At 37.4% G+C, this 21,433-nt stretch overlaps 5 protein-coding genes across 11 annotated transcripts; 4 read left to right on the plus strand and 1 right to left on the minus strand.

The window, feature by feature from the left end:
• Positions 1-90: 90 nt before the first annotated feature.
• LOC149739373 (uncharacterized) lies at positions 91-3,130 on the minus strand. Of its 2 annotated transcripts, XM_089875776.1 has the most exons (6): positions 2,891-3,130; positions 2,436-2,639; positions 1,450-1,603; positions 1,078-1,216; positions 639-824; positions 96-387 (listed from the first exon to the last, which is right to left on the minus strand). In XM_089875776.1, the coding sequence occupies exons 1-6, from the start codon at positions 3,128-3,130 to the stop codon at positions 252-254; spliced, it is 1,059 nt and encodes a 352-aa protein (XP_089731902.1). In that variant the 3' UTR covers positions 96-251. The 2 variants fall into 2 exon arrangements, with proteins under 2 accessions (XP_089731903.1, XP_089731902.1); XM_089875777.1 differs by lacking the exon at positions 639-824 and having other exon boundaries at positions 91-387.
• LOC149739374 (mRNA cap guanine-N(7) methyltransferase-like) lies at positions 1,676-7,989 on the plus strand. Of its 2 annotated transcripts, XM_089875774.1 has the most exons (10): positions 1,676-2,295; positions 3,481-3,621; positions 4,042-4,150; positions 4,578-4,693; positions 5,075-5,197; positions 5,491-5,672; positions 5,981-6,145; positions 6,586-6,703; positions 7,107-7,254; positions 7,584-7,989. In XM_089875774.1, the coding sequence occupies exons 2-10, from the start codon at positions 3,496-3,498 to the stop codon at positions 7,691-7,693; spliced, it is 1,197 nt and encodes a 398-aa protein (XP_089731900.1). In that variant the 5' UTR covers positions 1,676-2,295; positions 3,481-3,495; the 3' UTR covers positions 7,694-7,989. The 2 variants fall into 2 exon arrangements, with proteins under 2 accessions (XP_089731900.1, XP_089731899.1); XM_089875773.1 differs by lacking the exon at positions 1,676-2,295 and having other exon boundaries at positions 3,335-3,621.
• A 626-nt stretch (positions 7,990-8,615) lies between these two features.
• LOC149739375 (uncharacterized) lies at positions 8,616-11,920 on the plus strand. Its single transcript, XM_089873705.1, has 2 exons — positions 8,616-9,019; positions 9,363-11,920. Exons 1-2 carry the CDS (start codon positions 8,616-8,618, stop codon positions 9,490-9,492), a joined length of 534 nt encoding a protein of 177 aa, XP_089729831.1. The 3' UTR covers positions 9,493-11,920.
• Positions 11,921-12,057: 137 nt separating this feature from the next.
• On the plus strand, positions 12,058-14,476 carry LOC149739376 (uncharacterized). Its single transcript, XM_089875784.1, has 3 exons — positions 12,058-12,377; positions 13,508-13,688; positions 14,212-14,476. The coding sequence occupies exons 1-3, from the start codon at positions 12,359-12,361 to the stop codon at positions 14,339-14,341; spliced, it is 330 nt and encodes a 109-aa protein (XP_089731910.1). The 5' UTR covers positions 12,058-12,358; the 3' UTR covers positions 14,342-14,476.
• A 2,977-nt stretch (positions 14,477-17,453) lies between these two features.
• On the plus strand, positions 17,454-19,952 carry LOC149739377 (uncharacterized). Of its 5 annotated transcripts, none has more exons than XM_089875782.1 (4): positions 17,454-17,553; positions 18,178-18,239; positions 18,628-18,847; positions 19,267-19,952. In XM_089875782.1, the coding sequence occupies exons 2-4, from the start codon at positions 18,200-18,202 to the stop codon at positions 19,394-19,396; spliced, it is 390 nt and encodes a 129-aa protein (XP_089731908.1). In that variant the 5' UTR covers positions 17,454-17,553; positions 18,178-18,199; the 3' UTR covers positions 19,397-19,952. The 5 variants fall into 5 exon arrangements, with proteins under 5 accessions (XP_089731908.1, XP_089731906.1, XP_089731907.1 ...); XM_089875780.1 differs by lacking the exon at positions 17,454-17,553 and adding an exon at positions 17,579-18,027; XM_089875781.1 differs by lacking the exon at positions 17,454-17,553 and adding an exon at positions 17,579-17,761.
• The last annotated feature ends 1,481 nt before the right edge of the window (positions 19,953-21,433 follow it).

Raw genomic sequence — 21,433 nt, forward strand, 5'->3', positions numbered from 1 at the left:
ACGCCATGGGACCTTGAATTTAGGCCAAAGTTGGCCCATTTCCCCAACATTATATATGCACATTCTATTCTATATAGATGAGGTCCTACAGTGAGGCACACCATGGGACCTGGGGTTTAGGCCAAAGTTGGCCCATTACCCCAACATTGTATATGCACATTCTATTCTATATGGGTGAGGTCCTACAGTGAGGCACGCCATGAGACCTGGGATTAAGACCGAACCCACCACCTGTTCAATACAACTCCCCATTAAACTACATGAGACATGACGTCACTACGAATTATTTGATCGTCACGCTTTACTGAGCCACGTGTTGGTTTAGTTACGCTTGGTTGGTCATTAGGTTCTTTGCAACACGTCATCAAGAGAAACTTCTTGAAGGTTCTGCGGATGTTTATGTTGATTGAATCGTTGTGAGAATAACAATGTGCCGCAAAATAATATCAACTACAGTCGGTGCAACAACGATGTATACACCTCGTGCCCGCTTACGAGTTACCATGTATGTAACTTTTAATCTTTGCATGGCGGGGCAACGACAGTTGTTATATTTTACAACTGTCAATATTTTAGAGTCGTGGGGATGCGGATGCAGAAATGGTGAAAGAATAAACGGGGTTTTAAATCCAACTTACGTTTTAACCGAACTAAAGCATAGAAGCATACATATCAAGTTGAAGCAGAGATCAGCCTTGGTGAGAGCCTGTATGATCACTTGTGGGATAATGGGTCCCAATGTTTGAAGGATAAATATGGTCAAGGTATCGGTGAACATGCATAGTATTGCAATGCGGACACATCGTACACACTGTGCGGCAAGGCTGGGGAATGAAAGTGTATTGTTATATAAGCGGCAAATATTACGTTGTAATTGTGATGTATTTATAACATGCACAGTATAAATATTAAATATTTATCCAAAAGTATTCGTTCAGATATTGGAACTATATAGAACTCGTTGTACAGGTTAGAGTTCTATATATACCACTATAGGCGTGTGTACCCGCTATGCAAGGATAAGTAAGTTACATTAATTTATATTCAATGACGTAACCGTAATATATTTCAACTTACAACAAATTGCTTCCATTGGTCGCCATCTTGTTCGACTTCTGATAATATTTCAGTGTTGCACAAAACAAAGTTGTGTACATAGCTTGTGTGAATACGGTGGTAGACATGATAACTGCAGGTATCACTGTTACGGCGGATTCTGCAAAAGACGGGAAGTTTGTCGTTTAATGTTGTAAGAGGAAAAATGGTTACTGTGTTTAAGTTTTTAAAATGGTGTTACTGTTTACATCCGTGGTATAACTCGCAAGCGGGCACGAGGTGTATGAAACAGAACACCCGTGTTATAACGACTGTCGTTGTCCCACCATGCGAGGATAAATAAGTTACATTTATTCATTCATTCAGTCATTTATAAATTCCTTGTCCTCTTACTTTTATGGTAACATGTTTGGTTATGATAGTCCGATTCCACAAGTGTTCCGAGCCCAAGTAGATCCCAACTTATGACTAGTTTGGCAACATCAGATAATATTGTGAACACCAACGCCGCTTTACTAAGTATGGGAAACCACTTTGGTAGAATTGCCTGCGAAGAAAAGTGAATGTTACAGTATTGAATGAATGTTGCTCGTTGTCGCGTGGCGAGGCAACGATAGTCCTTATAACATGGGTACAAGCTACGTTATCGTAAAAAATGATTAAATAAAAACTACGATATGAAAACAATTTTTAATTGGAGGGCTTTAATTTTGGAGAAAATTGCCTTAGAAAGTAGCGACACCATGCGTGTGATAATTAAAGTTGTACATATCCGCTGGGTGGGGTTAATAAGCACGTGTCTAATTTCTTGTTTATAAAAATATTTGTCAGCCTTGTAGTTCAGTAGTTCGTAACTTTGTACAGGTAAAGGCGAAGAATATTGAAATGGTGAATTATGTAATGTACAGTGTCTGTGCTAATTTCATTGGTGTGTTTTTTTACATTCGTTACTACATGATATTTAAAAATGGAGTATAGCCAGTAGGCAGTAGCCAAGTTTCTAATTCTAAAAAGTTTTATTTTAAACTGTGGTGGTGTGGTAGATAATATATTCTTGTTAGTCGTAGCTGGTACCCTAGCTGTTATTTTATCTCTTTGACAAAAATGTACAAAAATAGGCTCTTGTGAAAAATTCTTCGATCGTTACAGGCTGGTGTTTGCCAGGTTGGGAGTTAAGTGTTGGTGGTTAGCAGATAATGTAGGTGATGATTCTTCACTAGCACAAAAAAATTAAATTAAGTAAGATAATATGAAAGTTATCATTCTTATGTAAAATGCCAAATGAGCTGCTTTGGAAAACAAGTAGAATATTCCTGGTAGCATCGGTTTATGTGATTGCAATATATATCTTATATTATGTGCGTGTAAATAATAATTACCCGAAGCGCTGGTGAAGTGTGCAGGTAATGTTGTCGTCCCCACAGATAAATATAGACTGTATTCATAGAAAGAGTATAAAATGTAACTCCGATAATCCGAAGAAATATTGAACAAAGTTTCTCGTTGTAGTTGAGCGGAACAGTGATGCTCACCGTGAATATAAAGCAATCCATCAGTATTATCAAGTTTGACGCAAGGAAACACTGAAAAATAAATATTATGCTGTCTGATTAATAATACTCAATCAATAAGAATAAAATATAATTATTTATGCTTGTAGTGTTTTGCCAATTAATGTGAATGAAACATATGTAAAGTTAATATCTTTAGGCATATTCACCAGTGCTGTGGCAAATTTATAAATAACGAACATCTGTATAATGTTAAATTTCTGTCAAAAACACAGATTTTCAACAGCAATTTTGCACTTGTTACATTTATATCATTTGTTTACTTTTTTTAATGGAGGCAACGATTTCATAAATTCCCACAAGTTGTTGGTCCGATGTCGATTTTTCCTCTTGTTGCGATACAAGTTCCACGAGCTTTGCGAAACAAACACGAATATTGTGAACTCCAACAGCACAATTATAACAGACACCGTCACAACCCATATTGGACCGTCAGCTTTATAACTGGTTTCGTTATTTGGAAACGTAGTTACATCCAAAGTAGTTGAAATAATAGTCGACATAGTTGGTTGGTCCCACGGTCCCAAAAATAGTTTTCTGTCCAGTTAAAAATAATAATGGTGTCACAAAATTTAAATAAAACCTAAATTTTATTTCTGTTACTGCATTAAAATAAATCTTGCAATTTTATTTGTTTTATTCCATAAATATATATACTGTTTCTACGACTAACACCTGGCTACAATCCACACAAATGATGTCGCTGTTGTGATTTGACACCCTGCATATTCAGCAATTCATTAAAATTTAATCTTGAACTGATTATGTTTATTTGTTTTTACTGCAACTCAATTATGTGCCCAATAATCAGTAGCAATGTGTTCACAAATCAATGTTGACACATATGTTGCAGCTTGCGGGTTAGGATATGGAGAGACATCATGCATCTGTCAATACTGTTTCCCCAAATAAAAGAAAACTTGAAAATTATGAAGAAAATCGCGATTTGAAAAGAAAAAAAGAGGCAGATGGTGACCATGCAAACTCAAAGCTGGTACGTTGCCACATACTTTGGCGATGTGTTAAAAACTGGGATTGTTAATTACCATTCTCTGATCCTAAATTAAGCCGAAAAATAACAATTTTAATAAATCAATAACCGCTAGTAACGCAGGTAATTAATCAATACTAGTAAAACACAATACAACATCACTACCTCACCTACAACATTAAAACATTGTTTTAACTTAATGATTGTTGTTTTTTTATCCATTGTCTGATGTTTTCTTAACTTTTGTTAATGTAATAAAATTAACTGTAATAAATTCGGGCGAATCTGACCCTGATCTGGTGCTCGTAGAGTTGAACGATTCTTGTGTAAAAAAAATACAGTATTTTGATCTGGGATGATTTTTGTTCATTACGTTTTCTAAGCACCAGACCCTTATAAATATTGTTATTTATTCCTCCATAGGTCGCCGAACATTACAACAAACGTGGGAACACAAGCTGTGCGGAACGAAGAAACAGCAAAATATTTTACATGAGAAATTTCAACAACTGGACAAAATCAGTTTTAATACGTAAGACAAATTGTGGGGTTATCGGTTGTGTATGCGCGGTGCAATAGGCAGCGACAACCACAAACTTTTTCGTTACAATGATTTAAAAATGTTTAGTGTAAACTTTTATTGCAAATTCTAGAAACTATAAAGAAAATCCAGTTTGTAAAAAGTTGATATATCATATTTACTTGATATGAGGGATAAGTTTAATATTTAAACTCTGTCCTACATAACAGGTCTCATGGCGTACCTCCATGACTTTACCTAATAATATATTATTCATATCGGGATCTCACCCTTACAGAATAGAATCTCTATTATTGAGTGTCTATAAACTGCCTCCGCGGGGTCTAGATGGTAGCAGCCTGGGTGTTAGGATACTTTAAGTGTAACTGCTTTTAACAATGCCCTCATATTTCATTGAAATGTTGTGCGCATATTGCAGGTAAATACACGGACGCATTATACCACGTTGGTGTCGCGCATCCTGTTGTGTTGGACCTTGGATGTGGGAAGGGAGGAGATGTGTTGAAGTGGGACAAAGCTAGACCCCGACACCTGGTGAGTTAACGATGATGTCATACAGTGGTGTCGTAACAAATTTGGGGAATTTTTATTAAAAGTTCCATGGACATCAATAATAACCAACCGCTTCTTACGTTTGTAACTTACTTTATGTATATATAGTGTCATTGGTATTATAGTTTGTATTAACGATTTATCAAATTGGGAATTGTGACGTGCTGATTCCACCCTTGTTTATATATGGTAGGGTGGGGCAAGATGGGACACCTTTTTATTCTATTTATTCATTCAATTTGGTAGTAAACAAAGAACATCAAAGAATAATAAAACCAAAAGTTAATTGTTTAAAACACAATCAGGATATTATGCAATAATGGTACCCCACCCTACCATATAACAATAACCCCCCCCCCACAGGTTTGCACCGACTTAGCTGAAACATCGGTCTCGCAATGTAAGGAACGATACGCTTTGTTGAAACGAAGGAACCGAAACAGACAATTCTTCTCGGCCGAGTTCATCGTGGCCGATTCATCAACTGTAAGGATCCATTTTTTTTCAAAGTTAAACTGAATGAATGTAACTTATTTATCCTCGCATGGCTGGGCAACGACAGTAGTTGTAACACGCATGTTCTGTTTCATACACCTCGTGCCCAATTACCAGTTACCTGCCTAAGGACAAATGCGCTCCATAGTAGGATTGTCAGCACCAACCCCCTCTAGTTTAGATGCAGGCACGCCAGGAAAAACATAATCAACCATCTGTGTAGGATCCTTCATAAAGATACATCAGCAACATTGTAGCTTAACAGTATGTACAAACTCTTGCAGGAAAACTTAAAAGAGAAACTGGAAGATACAAATTTAATGTTCGATATTACAAGTTGTCAGTTTGTTGTCCATTATACGTTTGAAAGCGAGGATAAAGCTGAGACGATGGTAAAGAACGCGTGCAACAATCTTAAGGAGGGCGGTTACTTCTTCGGGACGACTGTGAACTCGGAGAAGCTCATGTACGTTGTTGTTCTGGTTAAAATTATACAAAAATACCATTTTAGGCAAAATACTTTTATGTGGGCCAACTCTGCTCTAAATCCCAGGTCCCACGGTGTGCCTCACTGTAGGACCTCACCCATGTAGAATAGAATGTGCATATACAATGTTGGGGTAATGGGCCAACTCTGAGATAAATCCCAGGTCCCATGGTGTGCCTCACTATAGGACCTCACCCATATAGAATAGAATGTATTATTAAATAATTATTCTGTTCATTTTTTTGCTTGTGCAAAAACTCTTTCAACAAAGTAGTTTTAATTTTCAGTAATTCAGTCAAAAAATCCGACGGTCTTTCATTCGGAAACAACGTCTATGATGTCACATTCGAAAACAAGGAAGAATTCCCGGAGTTCGCGTGCAAATATATTTTCCAACTCCACGATGTTGTTAATTGTCCCGAGTTTCTGCTTAAAAAGGAAACTTTAGTCAGGTGGGGGGGTGGAGCTTATCCTTGTGTGGGGCAACGAGTCGTACGGTCTTGTTTTAAATACTTCGCTCAGGGCTTGTGTTCCATTGTTAAATACCGCGTGTCTTAAAGACTTGGGAGCGCCGGGTGTAATTATCATTACTGTTTTGTAATCCTGTTGATTTTGAGATATGAATAAATGTACCTTGTTTATCCTCGCATGGCGGGGCATCGACAGTCGTTATAACACGGGTGTTCTGTTTCATACACCTCATGCCCGCTTACAAGTTACCACGTATGCAACTTTGTGGGTGATTGTTTTTTATATGGTTGAAAATTGTTCTGTATGCCTGGATAACCCATTAGTGACCACTGGGTTAGAGCAACTGTCGTTAAGTGTCTTGGCCAAGGACACATACGCCCACAACAAGAAACCAGTTGTAAATAATTATCCCAATTAACAGATTATGTAAGAAACACAACATGAGGCTTGTGGAATGGAAAACATTCTCAGAATTCTTTGAGGAAAATTCGCGACCCAAAGAAAATTTTCGCTTAATACAACGAATGAAGTCACTAGAGGTGTTGGCGGTTTGATTCTTTTTTTATGTGTTTGTGTTATTTATCTAATCAGGGTGTACCTACCATTAGGGCAGAAACATTGGTATAATAAACTTATGTTTTTGCACCAGAAGTGGCAACATTTGTGTTACAATATGCATGGTAGATGGATCATCAGTGGATTTACAACTAATTGCTAAAATAAGTTTGCTAATTTATTTATGTGTATAAACTGTGCAGCTATTTAGATAAAAAAGAACACTGGGTCAAATAATAAGTGTGATGCATAGATATTCCAACATATTCTCAACCATTTATTTAAATTGTGATGATTAGATTAAGCATTATGTTGGCATAAACAGCATCTGTGATGTCACAATACATCATTATATCCCAAGCTAATTCATTTTATCTTGGTAATCAGGTGTTTCCCCCAAACGGAGAACCGCTGAACAGCGCCGTAGAAGGAGACTATGAACATGCGCAGTTGGAGTGCGATAGAATAAACGAGAAGTATCCAGGTTCAAAAACCAGGGTTGCTACTTTGTCCAAAACAGAATGGGAGGCGGCAAGTGAGCTAAATAATCAATTATCTGATGTGAATTTGAATGAATGTAATTTTTTTTTCCCTCATGGCGGGGCAACGACAATCAATATATCACGGGTGTTCTGTTTCATACACCTCGTGCCCGCTAACAGGTTACCACGTATGTAACTTTGTTGGTGATTGTTGTTTTTCTATATGGCGAACAATTTATATAACCCATAACGACCACTTACAATTATCGTGTATCTACTGACCCCATGTGGCCATGTGTTAGCAACCCAGCTCGCCACTATGTGGTGATAAAGAGCTTAACTACACTGTCACCTAGTGTTTAATATTTGTTATATTTCCCAGGTATCTATGTTGTGTTCGCTTTCGTTAAAGAAGACAACAATAAAAATCTTATGTCATCCGAAGAGACACGAACGACTGCTCCCGATAAAACACCCCTGGTTATTTTATAACTTCAAACCCACCAACATATATCATAGGTCCCACACTTGCACAGGGATAGTTAAACACACAATCCTGTGAAACAAATCTAACTTATTGGTTGTAATGTTTACTGATTAATGCAGTGTAGATAAGCAGGGGTTGGCCTGCCCACCGTGCCCCCCCAGGTTTGGTGCCCATGACTCCAACACCCAACCCACAGTGTTAGTGGTGGTTAATATACGAGTATGTGAGTTTGAATCATGTCAAATATTCAAGGCCACAGAAGTAAGTCTGTGAGATCAAATAAAATCGTTTTTCTTTTGTATTTAATGTTAATATTTTGTCTTTCCTAAACAGGAATATATGAAATATTTGTTAAAGTGAATATATATGTGTTGCACACCATAAATGGTGACTTCATACACCTTACGCTCGCTGTCTAATGCGAAGCCAGCTTTTACTTTAATTTAGGTTAAAAAGTACATCACAATAATCAAATGTCACACTTTAATGTATAAAATATATCTTTAAACCAATTTATAAAACAGAAAGCTTGATCCAAATATATAAATTATGGCCTTTGCTGTATTGTAACCAAAAGGAGTCGTTTACTCGTTAATTACAAATTGTCTATCATTTATTAACCACTCAGCACACCTGGTGTCTGTTTGTCCGCAAAGGTAACGACAGACATGGTATATTGGTTGAGACAGTTGTTTGTCAGGATTCTTAAAAAACAAGTGAAATTTAGATGGTAGGAAATTACTAGTAGTATGAGTGTTGGGGTAATAGACCTACATCCCAGGTCTCAGGTGTGCCTTAAGCTTAAAACAGCCAGCAGTTATGAGTTATGTAATACAGTACGTCAGTACCAATATCATATTAGATTACTTTTAGTTCCGGAAGGTTGATAAATTCACCTGTAAGATTTTCCAAAGTTGCATCAGAAAGATGGATGAAAAACCACCACCGTACGCCCCATCGAACCCACAAATGCCACAACCGGGCCCACCCCAGGGGTACCCATCTCAACCAGCAGGCTACCCACCCCCGCAAGCAGGCTACCCACCCCCGCAAGCAGGCTACCCACCCCCACAAGCAGGCTACCCACCCCCGCAAGCAGGCTACCCACCCCCACAAGCAGGCTACCCACCCCCGCAAGCAGGCTACCCACCCCCGCAAGCAGGCTACCCACCCCCGCAAGCAGGCTACCCACCCCCACAAGCAGGCTACCCACCCCCGCAAGCAGGCTACCCACCTCAACAAGCAGGCTATCCACCCCCGAATATACAAGTGCAACAACAACAACAAGCACCGATCGTCGTTGTTAGAGGCGGTGGATGTCGTCGTTGTGGGTGAGATACTTCTACCTTGTAATAAAGCGACTGCCGATATCCCGTAATGTAAACAAGTTACATACATGGTAACTTGTGAGCGAACACGAGGTGTATGAAACAGAACACCCGTGTTATAACGACTATCCTTTCCCCGCCATGCGAGGATAAATAAGTTGCATTAATTCAGAATGCGAAGTGTTGACTTTGCTGTTTTTAATAAACTATAATATGAAGTACCGTATCAAGGTCAAGCGTTATGAATGCAACTTATTTATCCTCGCATGGGGGGCAACGGCAGTCGTAACACGGGTGTTCTGTTTCATCGCAACATTGTACAAAACTAACCATTATTACGTCACAGAGCGGTTGGTGTGACAACAACGTTCACATGCTGTGGTGTCTGTCTTGGAATATTCCTGTTTCCCATCGGCTTGGTTTGTTGTTTTCTAATGCAAGAGAAAGTTTGCGTCGGTTGTGGGGCGCCGGTCTAATGCACTATAACCATTTATGACGTCATAATCGTATAGGCGTCACGTTTATTAATTGTAGTAAATCTGGGGTGACATTGTTAAAACACAGCTACAATCATAGTTGTCAAACATAGGAAACCTCATTGATTAATGAGGTGAATGCAATATACTTTGGCTCTGCTTGTTTGTATAGACACCTAACAGCAGGGTAAAAACTATTTTCATTTAATAATTTGAGTCCGATAACGTAAAATGTCACCTGGTCACCCCAGTTTATAAAATGCTGTAAATATCACCAGACCCAATGTTATGCCCATGGTCATTATTTTAGCAATTATGACGTAATTTGTTCTAGTATGTAAGACTGATTTATAATGACGTCACAAAACGTATTATGCGTAATATAATTTAGTTTCTATGTATTTTAATTATGTGGAAAATATTGCAGCGGTGCTAAAGGAGTCGAAACTCTTCACTTACTACTTTAAATACATCTAATAAAAGCAACTTTCCGTTGTATTTTCTGAGCGGGTTGTCGGTACATTTAAATCCCGTCCCGCTTCGACCAAAAATTTCAACATTAATTGTCATATCTGACTCAATAAAAACTATTAAAGGCACGAATCGCCATTGTGCTAAATTTTAATCCCGCATTAGCCTATATTTGCCTGCGGAAACTGAACAACGCAAACTAAACATTCGACCCCACCCATGTGCGTATACATTTAGTAGGGTGGGGGAAGATGGGACACCTGTTAATTCTATTTTCTCTTCCAATTTGGTAGCAAGCAATAAACATTCAAAGAATTATTAAACTGTATGTTCACAACTCCCATCGACCGTTGTTAATTGTTTAAAAACGATCACGATATTTGGATAGTATGTGTTAAAGGTGTCCCATCTCCCCCCACCCTACTACATAGGTTGTTTCAATATATGACAGTCCGTATCCTGCATATATAATATAGTAGGCCATGGACAACTATACGTAAGACACGATTTTCAACTCAAACTTTTTAACTTTTGACACTAAAGATGAGTTTTAGTTTTTGAAACCAAAACGTTTGAGATGAAAATTGTATTATATACATATATGATGTCATGTCTGTTTTGAAACTGAATATAAAGTTCGTGTTTTTAATCGACTTGATTAATGTTGTGCTGCTGGTTTGGCACTGAGTTGTGATTGTTTAATTTATAGCAGGTTAAGAAACAAGAGTAGTTGAGAGTAGTTGGTCCAGGTTAATATTTTAGTAGGGTGAGGTAAGATGGTCCGTTGGGGTAACATGAGACATGTTTGCGGACCTTTTTATCGCCCCGTTTGGTGGTAAAGAAAGAATATTCACACAATTAAACAAACGTATTCCCACGTCTTTATAAATGTGTTGTAAATTCACGGTTGGAATATATTCCCACTCTAGCTCCCTCTACTGACCGCTGGTAGTTGGTTAATTTGCATCAGAGCGTCGAAAAAGTGTTTTTAAGACGTTTATTCGTAGAACTTACCGGAGCGTTTCAACATCCTGTTCACAGTTAGTTGCCTTCGCCTCACGCTGGGCTTATTTTACGTCACAATGGTTAGTGGAACATTCATTCTCACTTGACTATGACGTATATAGGTGTGGTTGTTACGTGTTGAGGTTTGTAAACTTGTGTTTAAAGTATTAGGAAAAGTTGCTGCGGTTTTAGTTGACTTGCAAAAATAATGTTTATATTTTGGTTCTTTTTAAATAAGAAACTGATAATGCTAGATATTGGCGAAATATATCTTTGGTGAATCATTAGTTGGGCTTGGTGGGATTTTGGTTTGAATACACCAAGTGCTTGTTAAGTAGTATTTAAAATAACAGAATACACGAATTACTATTATGTATATTTAGTAACACTTGTTGTATTCTGTTATGATGCAACGAGAATCGGCCAACAATATGAGTGCTAGATCAGGGCCAGATAATATTTCCAATTAAGATTTATTTGTAGAACTTGTAAGACCAGTTTTTATGACATAGTGTGGATGTTTCTTAAAAAAAATATTTTGATAAATTTTTGGTTTGAACGCAAAAAAAATATTTTGATAAATTTTTGGTTTGAACGCAAAAAAAATATTTTTTTTCTGCGCTTAACTAAACTCTTTTTGTATATAGTAGGTTGGGGTAAGATGGTTCATGTTTTCATTTTCTTTTATCGTCCCATTTAGTAGTAAACAAAGAATATTTACATAAATATATAACCGTTTATCTTCACCACTTTAAAAACATAGTTGTTAAAATACTATCGGAAAATATATGGTTTATGTTCTGGCAGTTTCCATCTTACTCCACATTATGTTTACGCATCTGTAACTTTTTATTTAAGTTATATTAAAGTAAAATGTTCATCTATAATCTAATATTTGGGCAAGCATGGTCAGTGTTATTTAGTATTTGGTGTAACGGTCACGCCTTTTAGATTTGTAAGAATTTCCCTTAGCGATTGTTCTTTGACTGTGACGTATACATGAATACTGTTGTGACGTCACACAATGCTGAGTGACGTCACAATCCTGTTGGTTGACCCGAGAATGTCCATGATTTTAATTTAATTTTAATTGTTGCAAAATATTTGCAACTTTTTCAAGAAATAGGAAATATTTTATTATTTGAATGAATTCGCTGTTATTTACACCGTATATTATTAACATTGGTAAAACTTTGATAAATTTACGTCGCGAAGCTATTTTCAAATAAACGACCGAGTGTTACGTCATAGACGAAACTCAGTCTCGCTAACCGGGGATTCCCCCCATACGTCAGCAACCTATTGTTCCATAACAATCGCTCCATTCCAGAGTTAGTTGGTGTTCTAAAACTTTTCAAAATCCCGAACTTTAATATTATTACGTCACAATATGACTTATCAACCACAAGGTAAGATTGACGTCATTATATACATCATAGAAATATTATAAGTTAATTTACGCATATTCATTAGTGTTTGTTTTTATTTCCATGGTAACTGTGACGTCACAAACTAATTCAATACCAGTGATTGTTACCAAGGGGATAGTTAACAATGGTCATTGATGTGAATCAACGATTCTTTAAAGGGCCTAAACACACCCCAAATGTACTTCGCTTTAATCGATAGAGTGTGTTTTTCTAATTCCAACGACACCTTACTTGTTTTAATCGGTTCTGTATAACCAAAGATATTCCAGCTCAAACACCGTGAAATTCAAAAAACTGATTTGAAAGTTGCGTGGCGAAAAAAATTGAGAAGTGTACTACCCACGTGACAAACACGTAACAAAATTGTTGAAGCGTGGCCGCTCTCATTCAGAAAGACGAGAGGCAGTGTTTTCAGCGAAAAACGAGAGAACAAAAAAAAACGCAAAAAAGCACAAAAAAAACGCAGGTTTCGCTTTTACGAATGAATCAGTCACGTCACTAGTACGTTCCTACGTCACAATCACGGAGCTCGTAGTAAAAAAAAGATAGCGCTAGAGATCACTGTTTGAGGACGAATATCTCCGCCTATACTGGACCAATTCTAATAAGCAAAGTATTTTTGGAATCAATAAAACGGTCGCTTTATGAATTTACCATAAAAAATAAAAGTGACGTGGGGTGTGTTTAGGCCCTTTGACGTCGAATAAAAGGATTAACGTATGACGTCACAATGGTGTTTATTACGTTTGTCACAATTTCATGGCATCTTTGGTCAAGACACTTAACGACAATTGCTCCAACCCAGTGGTCACTAATGAGTTGTACAAATTATCAGCCATATATAAAAAATAATCACCCACAAAAACTCATAAGCGGGTACGAGGTGTATGGAACAGAACACCCGTGTTATAACGACTGTCGAAGTTACATCTGCCCCGCATTGTTAACAGCACATTTCTATTGCTCAAAAAAATCATCAAAGTTATAATTTTTGTTGATGATTTTCATTACCACGTGGCCGACATACTTTGTATACCAGATGAACCGAAACACTGTATTGCATTAAGCTTGGTAGCAGAAGTAACAAACTGTTTGAATTATCCCATCAGCCCCTCCCGCATACGGCCACCAGCCAGTATACAACCAACAACCGATGCCGATGCAACAACCGATGCCGATGCAACAACCTGTTATCAACGTTGTACAACAACAACAACAGCAACAACAACAACAACCGTCGGTGGTTGTGGTCGGTGGGCAGGGTGGTGGACTGGGGTGTCGTAGATGCGGGTTTGTTGTTTCTATGGATGTTTATATTGTGTTTATGTTATTGCATTATACCAGACAGTAGATCATTCGTATTTTACGTGAATATTAAGTTTTTTGCTTTGCTTGAAACTGATATTTTGGTGAAAACAAAACATTCGCCAGCAAAGTGTACAAAGGGTTGTCGGTATACAACAATATTACCAGTTTCACCAAAACACAAGCTCTGCGGAAAATCCTCATGTATTTGTTCCTTTTGTGCTGCTGTAATCTGACATAATGTAACAAAAGTTTTTGTGATAAAAATCGTAAAAATCCCCCTTGACGTTTTGCCTGGTGACAAACAAAGCTTAGCAAACAAATTTACATTTGTTACCAAAGTGGATTTTTTAAATATAATGTTTTGTATAACAGCGGCAAAGTACAGGTTTATTATTTATTTTTAAGACAAATAAAATGTGATTAATCCCAACACGTTTACCACACACATATTTCACAAATATTATTTAACACATAAATAATCTGATTAACCCCGTATTTCCCACAGAGCTACTGGCCTCTCTGATTCGTTCACATGTTGTGGGATTTGTTTGGCGATCTTCTTCTTCCCAATTGGTCTCATATGTTGTTTCTGCATGCGAGAGAAGAAATGCTCAGGGTGCGGAGCCCCTTACTAATCCAGGAACGCGAATGACTTGATCTGAAATCAAACATTTGACTTACAATAACTATGTTGCTGTATTGGATTTATCAATGTAAATAAACTATATTTAACCAGCAGATTGCATCGTACAATACATTTCATAAAATGACGTTTTCGGTTACAGATGCTTTTGTTGATACTGTGGGGGAAGATGGGACACCTTTAGCACACATTATCTAAATATCCTGGTCATGTTTTAAACAATTCACAACGGTCTATGGGAGTCGTGAGGGTACAGTTTTATATTTCTTTAAATGTTTTTGTTTATTACCAAATGAGAGGAAAAAATGGAATGAAAGATGTCCCATCTTCCCCCACCCTACTATATAATAAACTATAAAGGTCCCTACAATATAGCGGAAACTAAGGGGAATTACGTTATAACAACAAACTTTATAACAAACTTATGGATAAAACACGACCTTATTAAATTAAAGGCGTGACCGTTACACCCAACTAACTGTATATGAAAATGTTCAATTTTGAAGTTAAGGCATTACACCAACTCTAACGCGATGAAATTCACTTTTACAATATTCACATTTCGACTTCAATCTCGTCGCTTAACGTTTTTGCTTGGGACATTTTTTAACACTTAATCAAACATAAGAATTGTTTATTGAAAATAACCTTCAGTTTGTTACGTCACAATCCATATCTGTTTGCTTCCAGGAATATATATTTGGTTGGGAAATGCTGGGGGGGGGACTAACTTGTATCAATTTATTTCTTCGAACACGTCAGCAAAGATTAAATTAATTAAAACAACCAATAGAAGCCGAAGATAAAAGTCGTGAAAGTACAAGAAAAGTAAAATAACCATGTTTTAAAAAACTTCAATTAAATAAAGATATTTTGGGAAGTCATGTTTTTCAACTTTTTTAAAAACGTAGTTTATGTCCTTTGATCCGGAACTGTTTTATTAGCGTCGTCGTTGAAGCGCGTCGTAGTATATCCTTGAGGGTTGTAGTGGATTTGGTTGGATCCTCAAGTTACAACACATATGTGTGATTGCCGAATCAATCTTGTTCCAGTTTCTTACAAAGGGAAAAATAAAATAACTTTTATTACTATGCAATAAAATCGAACTCCGCAGTATATTTGGCACCACTCAAATGTGTTTGCTAAATTCAATTTATTCTAAGATCCTGTACAAACGTCAAGCACTTAACAGAATGTTTACTTAAGGCAGAGTGGGGAAGCAACGTATTCTTGTCTTTCTACAATGTCGGTTCATTTTATATTTTACCATTTTCCCACCTCTCCCGTGATGTCATACTACAGTTTCTGTTTCGGCCTATTATGACGTTTGTGAGCTCCGCAGTGCGGTCTAGCGGCCACAACCTCAGACCAAAAGTTATGCCGTGTTCAAATCTCGATGCTGCTACGATTGTGGTCGTATGTATCCTTAGCAAGACTTAACGGTAATTACTTCAACCCACTGGACACTAATTGGTTGTCTAAAATGTCAGCCATACATAAAACAGGTTTGGTCCAAATAACCGTTTATGTTTCGCCATCTTTGTTGATCGGGAACAATGAATTATTCACTGTATTATGACGTAACAACCATGTTTGTTAATTATTTATGACGCTAACTTTAGAAATGTATTCTAATTGTTTGCAAATAGAAAGTTTTGTTTTGTAATCTCACGAAGCAAACACAGGTGTTATGTTTGGGCAGAAAAGTGAAATTATAAATTTGTTTGCGTAGAAGCAACGCTGTGGTAGCATGCATAGCAACATGACGTCTTTGTTTTATTAGTTTAACAGCCACACTTTGTGTTTTACACTCAAATAGTTTTTACTGGGGCGTGTTTCGAATGTCGTTTTGTTACTAATCTAATTCCCTTTTCTTCGTTGTTTTAATTAATTTGATCTTCGCTATTTTTGTTCGGTTAAAATTAAAAAATATAAAGTATTTAGGCAATCAAAGGTTCGTATGTGACATTGTGACGTAATATACTTGAACACTTGGTATTACAATAAATAGTATTGGTGATTGTGACGTCATGAAACCTTCGTAACTATGGTAACAGTGATGATGCGTGACGTAGTGGGGGATTTCCCGCAACGCTTGAAGATTGTTCAGTAGTATCATCAGAAGCATGTGTGGTGTGGGGATTCCCCATGCGGTTCAACTTAACTTATTTATACTCTCATTGCGCAGCAACGACAGTCGTTATAACACGGGTGTTCTGTTTCATACACCTCGTGCCCGCTTACGAGTTACCACGTATGTAACTTTGTGGGTAATTGTTTTTGTGTATGGCTGACAACTTAGACAACTCATTTATAGTGACCACTGGGTTGGAGCACTTAGTGTCTTGCCCAGGTGATCACACCCCACAATGGTAGCATCGAACCCGTATCATGTGTGTGATGCAAGCGCTCAACCATTTAGAGTCACACCATTGATATAATTCCAGGGCTGGCACATGCATGATGATAATATACTGGTGGGTGGTTTCTTTGTTGTTGTGGTAGTTTAATATGTTGTAAAACAAAAATTACAAATATTAAACGTAAAATAAAATGTTTGCCTAAAAAGTCGTTAAATTTATTAGTCAGATGAAACAGTTTAAACATTCCCCTTTGTATGTTCTGTGTGAGTAAGGGTCGGTCAGTCGCTTTCGATTGTTGGTACCTTGTTATTTTAGTATGAATCATACGTTTACTGCCTACTGGGACGTTATACACTGTTGCTTGCCAACGGTTATAGGTGTACTATATAACTGTAAAGCTAACATATTATAATAATGTATTTGCGACAAGTTGTAGCCTATTGATCGCTGTTGATCGTTTCGTTCGATTATTCAAACAAACTCATATTTGTAAATGTCGTTTTGTTTGAACATTCGCTCAATAACATAATCTTTAATATTTCGAATCTAAGCGACAATTATTTATTCGCGCCCCTAAAATGACGTAAAATGAGTGTGACGTCATACTGGTTTTAAATTCTTTACTAGAATTGTGATTTCGATAACTCGAGTGAGCCGTTCTAGAAGCTATAAACGTGTGTGACGTCATAACAGCTCGGGGTTGTTTCTCAATGAACGTTACTGCAGTCGTCTATGACGTAACAGAGTGAAGTGTTATCAACAAGCGGCGTAGTTTCCATAATCGCTCAGAGAAGTCACAGCAACCAGAAGTTTGTTTTGAGAAAAGGATCTTGTTTGTTGGGTGCGGTATATTAGTTATAGAAAGTGTGGGATAGTAATGTATAGTAGGTTGAGGGAAGATGGGACACCTTAAGCACATAATATCTAAATATCTTGATCGTGTTTTAAACCGTTAACAACGTTTTATATGAGTGGTGAGGATATAGTTTTATAATTCTTTGAGTGTTCTTTGTTTACTACTAAATGGAACAAGGAAATGGAGTTAAAAGGTGTCCCATCTCCCCCACTCTACTATATAGATATATGTTAAGCGTTTCAATGCATGACTGAACCAGCCACGCCCACCGTAGATTATGAAATGTTTTGTTTGAGTCACTGCTTGTACAGTCATGTCACTTTAGTTTCAGTTTTGTATCGTATTTGTTGTTGGGTAATTAGTTACTGATTTTAATATAAGGTTTGGTTGGTACTTACTACACTGTTCAATATATTCATTCCGGATGTAATACAACTGCTGTGTGCATGGTGTAATACTGTAAGCAGTGCTGTTTGTATTCACTTTATAATGCAACATAGTGTATGTATGAGTTCATTGAACCATGTGTGCTGGTGTTTAAACAGCAAGTAGGTGTAATGCGTGATGTACAGTATATGGGAAAAGTTGAGAAGTTTATTTTGTTTACAGATATTTAAATAAAAAATAAGAAATGGCCCAACAAGCTCCCCCGCCCTACCCCGCACACGAAGGTACGTCATAATATCATAAAACGTAACAATGCTCATTATAAAACGTAACAATACTCATTATTTATCATGAGATAAGAATTCTCGTATACGCAAATACGAATTATGACGCTATTATACAGTATTAATACGTAACAAAGTTAGTATTTTTATATTTTTTTGTGATGCAACAATAATTAAAATTTAGGTATTATACGTTTATATACCCAAATATATATTATGTACTAAATTCGTTTACGTACAATTTATTTCACTTGGTTTTTTTGATACTTACTTTAAGCCTGTACGTTCTTTATGTTTTTTGTTATTCTGTAACTTAATTCTTCCCATTAGAAGCGCATAAACGTATACATTCTTTGCGTTTATTTTTAATCCGTAATTTTTATAACAGGTGAGAAACCGCCCATGCAGAACTATGGTGCCCCGCACCCCCAGCAACAGATGGGGTATGCGCCCCCACCTCAACAGCAAATGGGGTATGCGCCCCCACCTCAACAGCAAATGGGGTATGCGCCCCCACCCCAACAGCAAATGGGTTACGTCCCACAGCAGCAAGGAGTTGCACAAGCCCCTGTGGTGGTCGTACAAGCAGGAGGATGCCCAAACTGCAGGTATTACGTCATAATGACGTTACAAACTGCGGTATTCGTGCAGTCATTTTATTGTTATTGTTTTCTGGATATATTAACCGTCCACATAGTTAGCGGAGCATCCACATAATTGTATCATATGACCGCCCACCTGTAGACGGTGGTTCAGTAAGTGCGCCCGCCTCTGTTCGAAAGGATATGGCTCGATGCTGTAACCACTGTGGGCGTATGTGTCCTGCCTTTAACCCAGTTGTCCAAATTATCAGCCAAACAGAAAACTATTACACACAAAGTTACATACGTGGTAACTTGTAAGCGGGCACGAGGTGTGTAAACCAAATCACTCATGTTATAACGACTGTTGTTGCCCCGCCATGCGAGGATAAATAAGTTACATTAAATTAACCCGAAACATAACAACGATTCCTCTTTCACCACAGAGCTGGTGTGATGGTCGACGACTACACATGTTGTGGAATCTGTCTCGCTATATTTTTCTTTCCCATCGGTATCTTATGCTGTCTTGCTATGAAGCAAAGGAGATGTTCCAACTGCGGAAAAACATTCTAAACATAACTAACGCATATTTGTAACTGGGCCCATCAACTTAACGTGGCAATAATTAATAAACAAAGTTTATCGCCACAACACCCATGTTCACAGTGGGGTATCATCACGCATCAACCGCAAACTGAACTTTCCTTTCACGCGTTGTCCTCCTCATGGGGATAACGGACCAACTCTAACCTAAAACCGGTTCCCTGGCCCATTATAGGACCTCACCCACATGGATTGTGTATATAACATATATTTTGGGTAATTGGCCAACTCTGGCTTGCATGCAGTGACACCACACCATTGAACCTCACCAAATACAAAATATTAAACTTTATTATAACGTATCGCTCACTTCCGACATAAAGTGTTGGCAACTGGTTGGTAATTAGATACACAGTTGTTCATTACCGATGTTTGTATAACATGTTACTTACAATTTTACTCGATAATGGTTTGAAAATGTACATTACGTTTACTTATGTGTTAAAATACGTAGCAATAACATGACCTTTATAACCGTGGTCGTTACATTTGTCTTGTCTGAGAATACATATGTGGTAAAAATCGACAGTGAGCATGAGATGTTTGAATACATCATGTGTGTCTGTGGTACAAGAAGAAACCTTTGTTATAACTTGACAGTGAGCATGAGGTGTATGAATACACCATGTGTGTCTGGCGTATAAGAAGACACTCATGTTATAACTCAACAGTGAGCATGAGGTGTTTGAATACACCATGTGTGTCTGGTGTGTAAGAAGACACCCATGTTATAACTCCACAGTGAGCATGAGGTGTTTGAATACACAATGTGTGTCTGGTGTGTAAGAAGACATCGATGTTATAACCTGACAGTGAGCATGAGGTGTATGAATACACCATGTGTGTCTGGTGTATAAGAAGACACCCATGTTATAACTCGATAGTGAGCATGAGGTGTATGAATACACCATGTGTGTCTGGTGTATAAGAAGACACCCATGTTATAACTCAACAGTGAGCATGAGGTGTATGAATACACCATGTGTGTCTGGTGTATAAGAAGACACCCATGTTATAACTCAACAGTGAGCATGAGGTGTATGAATACACCATGTGTGTCTGGTGTATAAGAAGACACCCATGTTATAACTCGACAGCGAGCATCAGCAAACATTTCGTCCCCACTCAAATGTTTACAGATATGGCACGCACGTGCCACCGGTCTTGTGACTGTGACGTCACAGAGGATCAGAAGACGCGGAAGTCGCTATAGAATTCATTGTTTGTTGAAATTTAAACTTTTTGTTCATTATTTAGTGGAGCGTAAAATATAATGTACTTGTATTACGACAATAAATTTGTAAAAAGATATATTTAGCCAAGTATTTGTAGTTCAAATATCTCAATCAGTTACTGTTGTTACATCATATTTAGTGTTCTAGTATAAGATTATTGTTACGTCATAATATGTGTTGTTAGTACTTGTATTTTATGTTTGTTACGTCATAATTTACCAACTTAGGACAATAATGTAAAAAACTAGTGAGTTTTTGCGGTATTTTAACATGCGTTAGTTTTATTAATTGTGTTTACTCCAGGCAAAATGGTAACACAGCACTTTTCGTTCATTTATTAATTTTCAATAAAAACACACAAACGTAAAAATACAGCAGGTATTAGTGAAGGATCAATTAAAAAACAAAGTTTCACTGCTAATCAGCTTTCTCGATGAACAGTACTTGTGTATAGTTGGTTGCCACAAAATATTAACGTCTCCAAATATAAATATTTTAACCTTGTTTTTCTAACAGGCTTGGAGCTCATCGTTGTATATTTGTCGTTATGTTACGCTGGTGTTCTATATTTGATTAGTTGTTCATTATGGCATCGCAAGGCAACCCCCCTCCCTACCAACAATCACAAGGTTACTACCAAGGTGAGGGGTTGTGGGTTAATAGCTATGGGGTGTAACTGTACAAGTGTGTATTGGTATCTTGCCATTGTGGTTACAGTGCTTGTTTTGAAGCCAAGGGCCAATAAATGCATTTGCTCCAACCCAGTCGTCAA

Source organism: Ciona robusta, chromosome 3 (assembly GCF_009617815.1).
Source record: "Ciona robusta chromosome 3, ASM961781v2".
Lineage (NCBI taxonomy): Eukaryota > Metazoa > Chordata > Ascidiacea > Phlebobranchia > Cionidae > Ciona > Ciona robusta.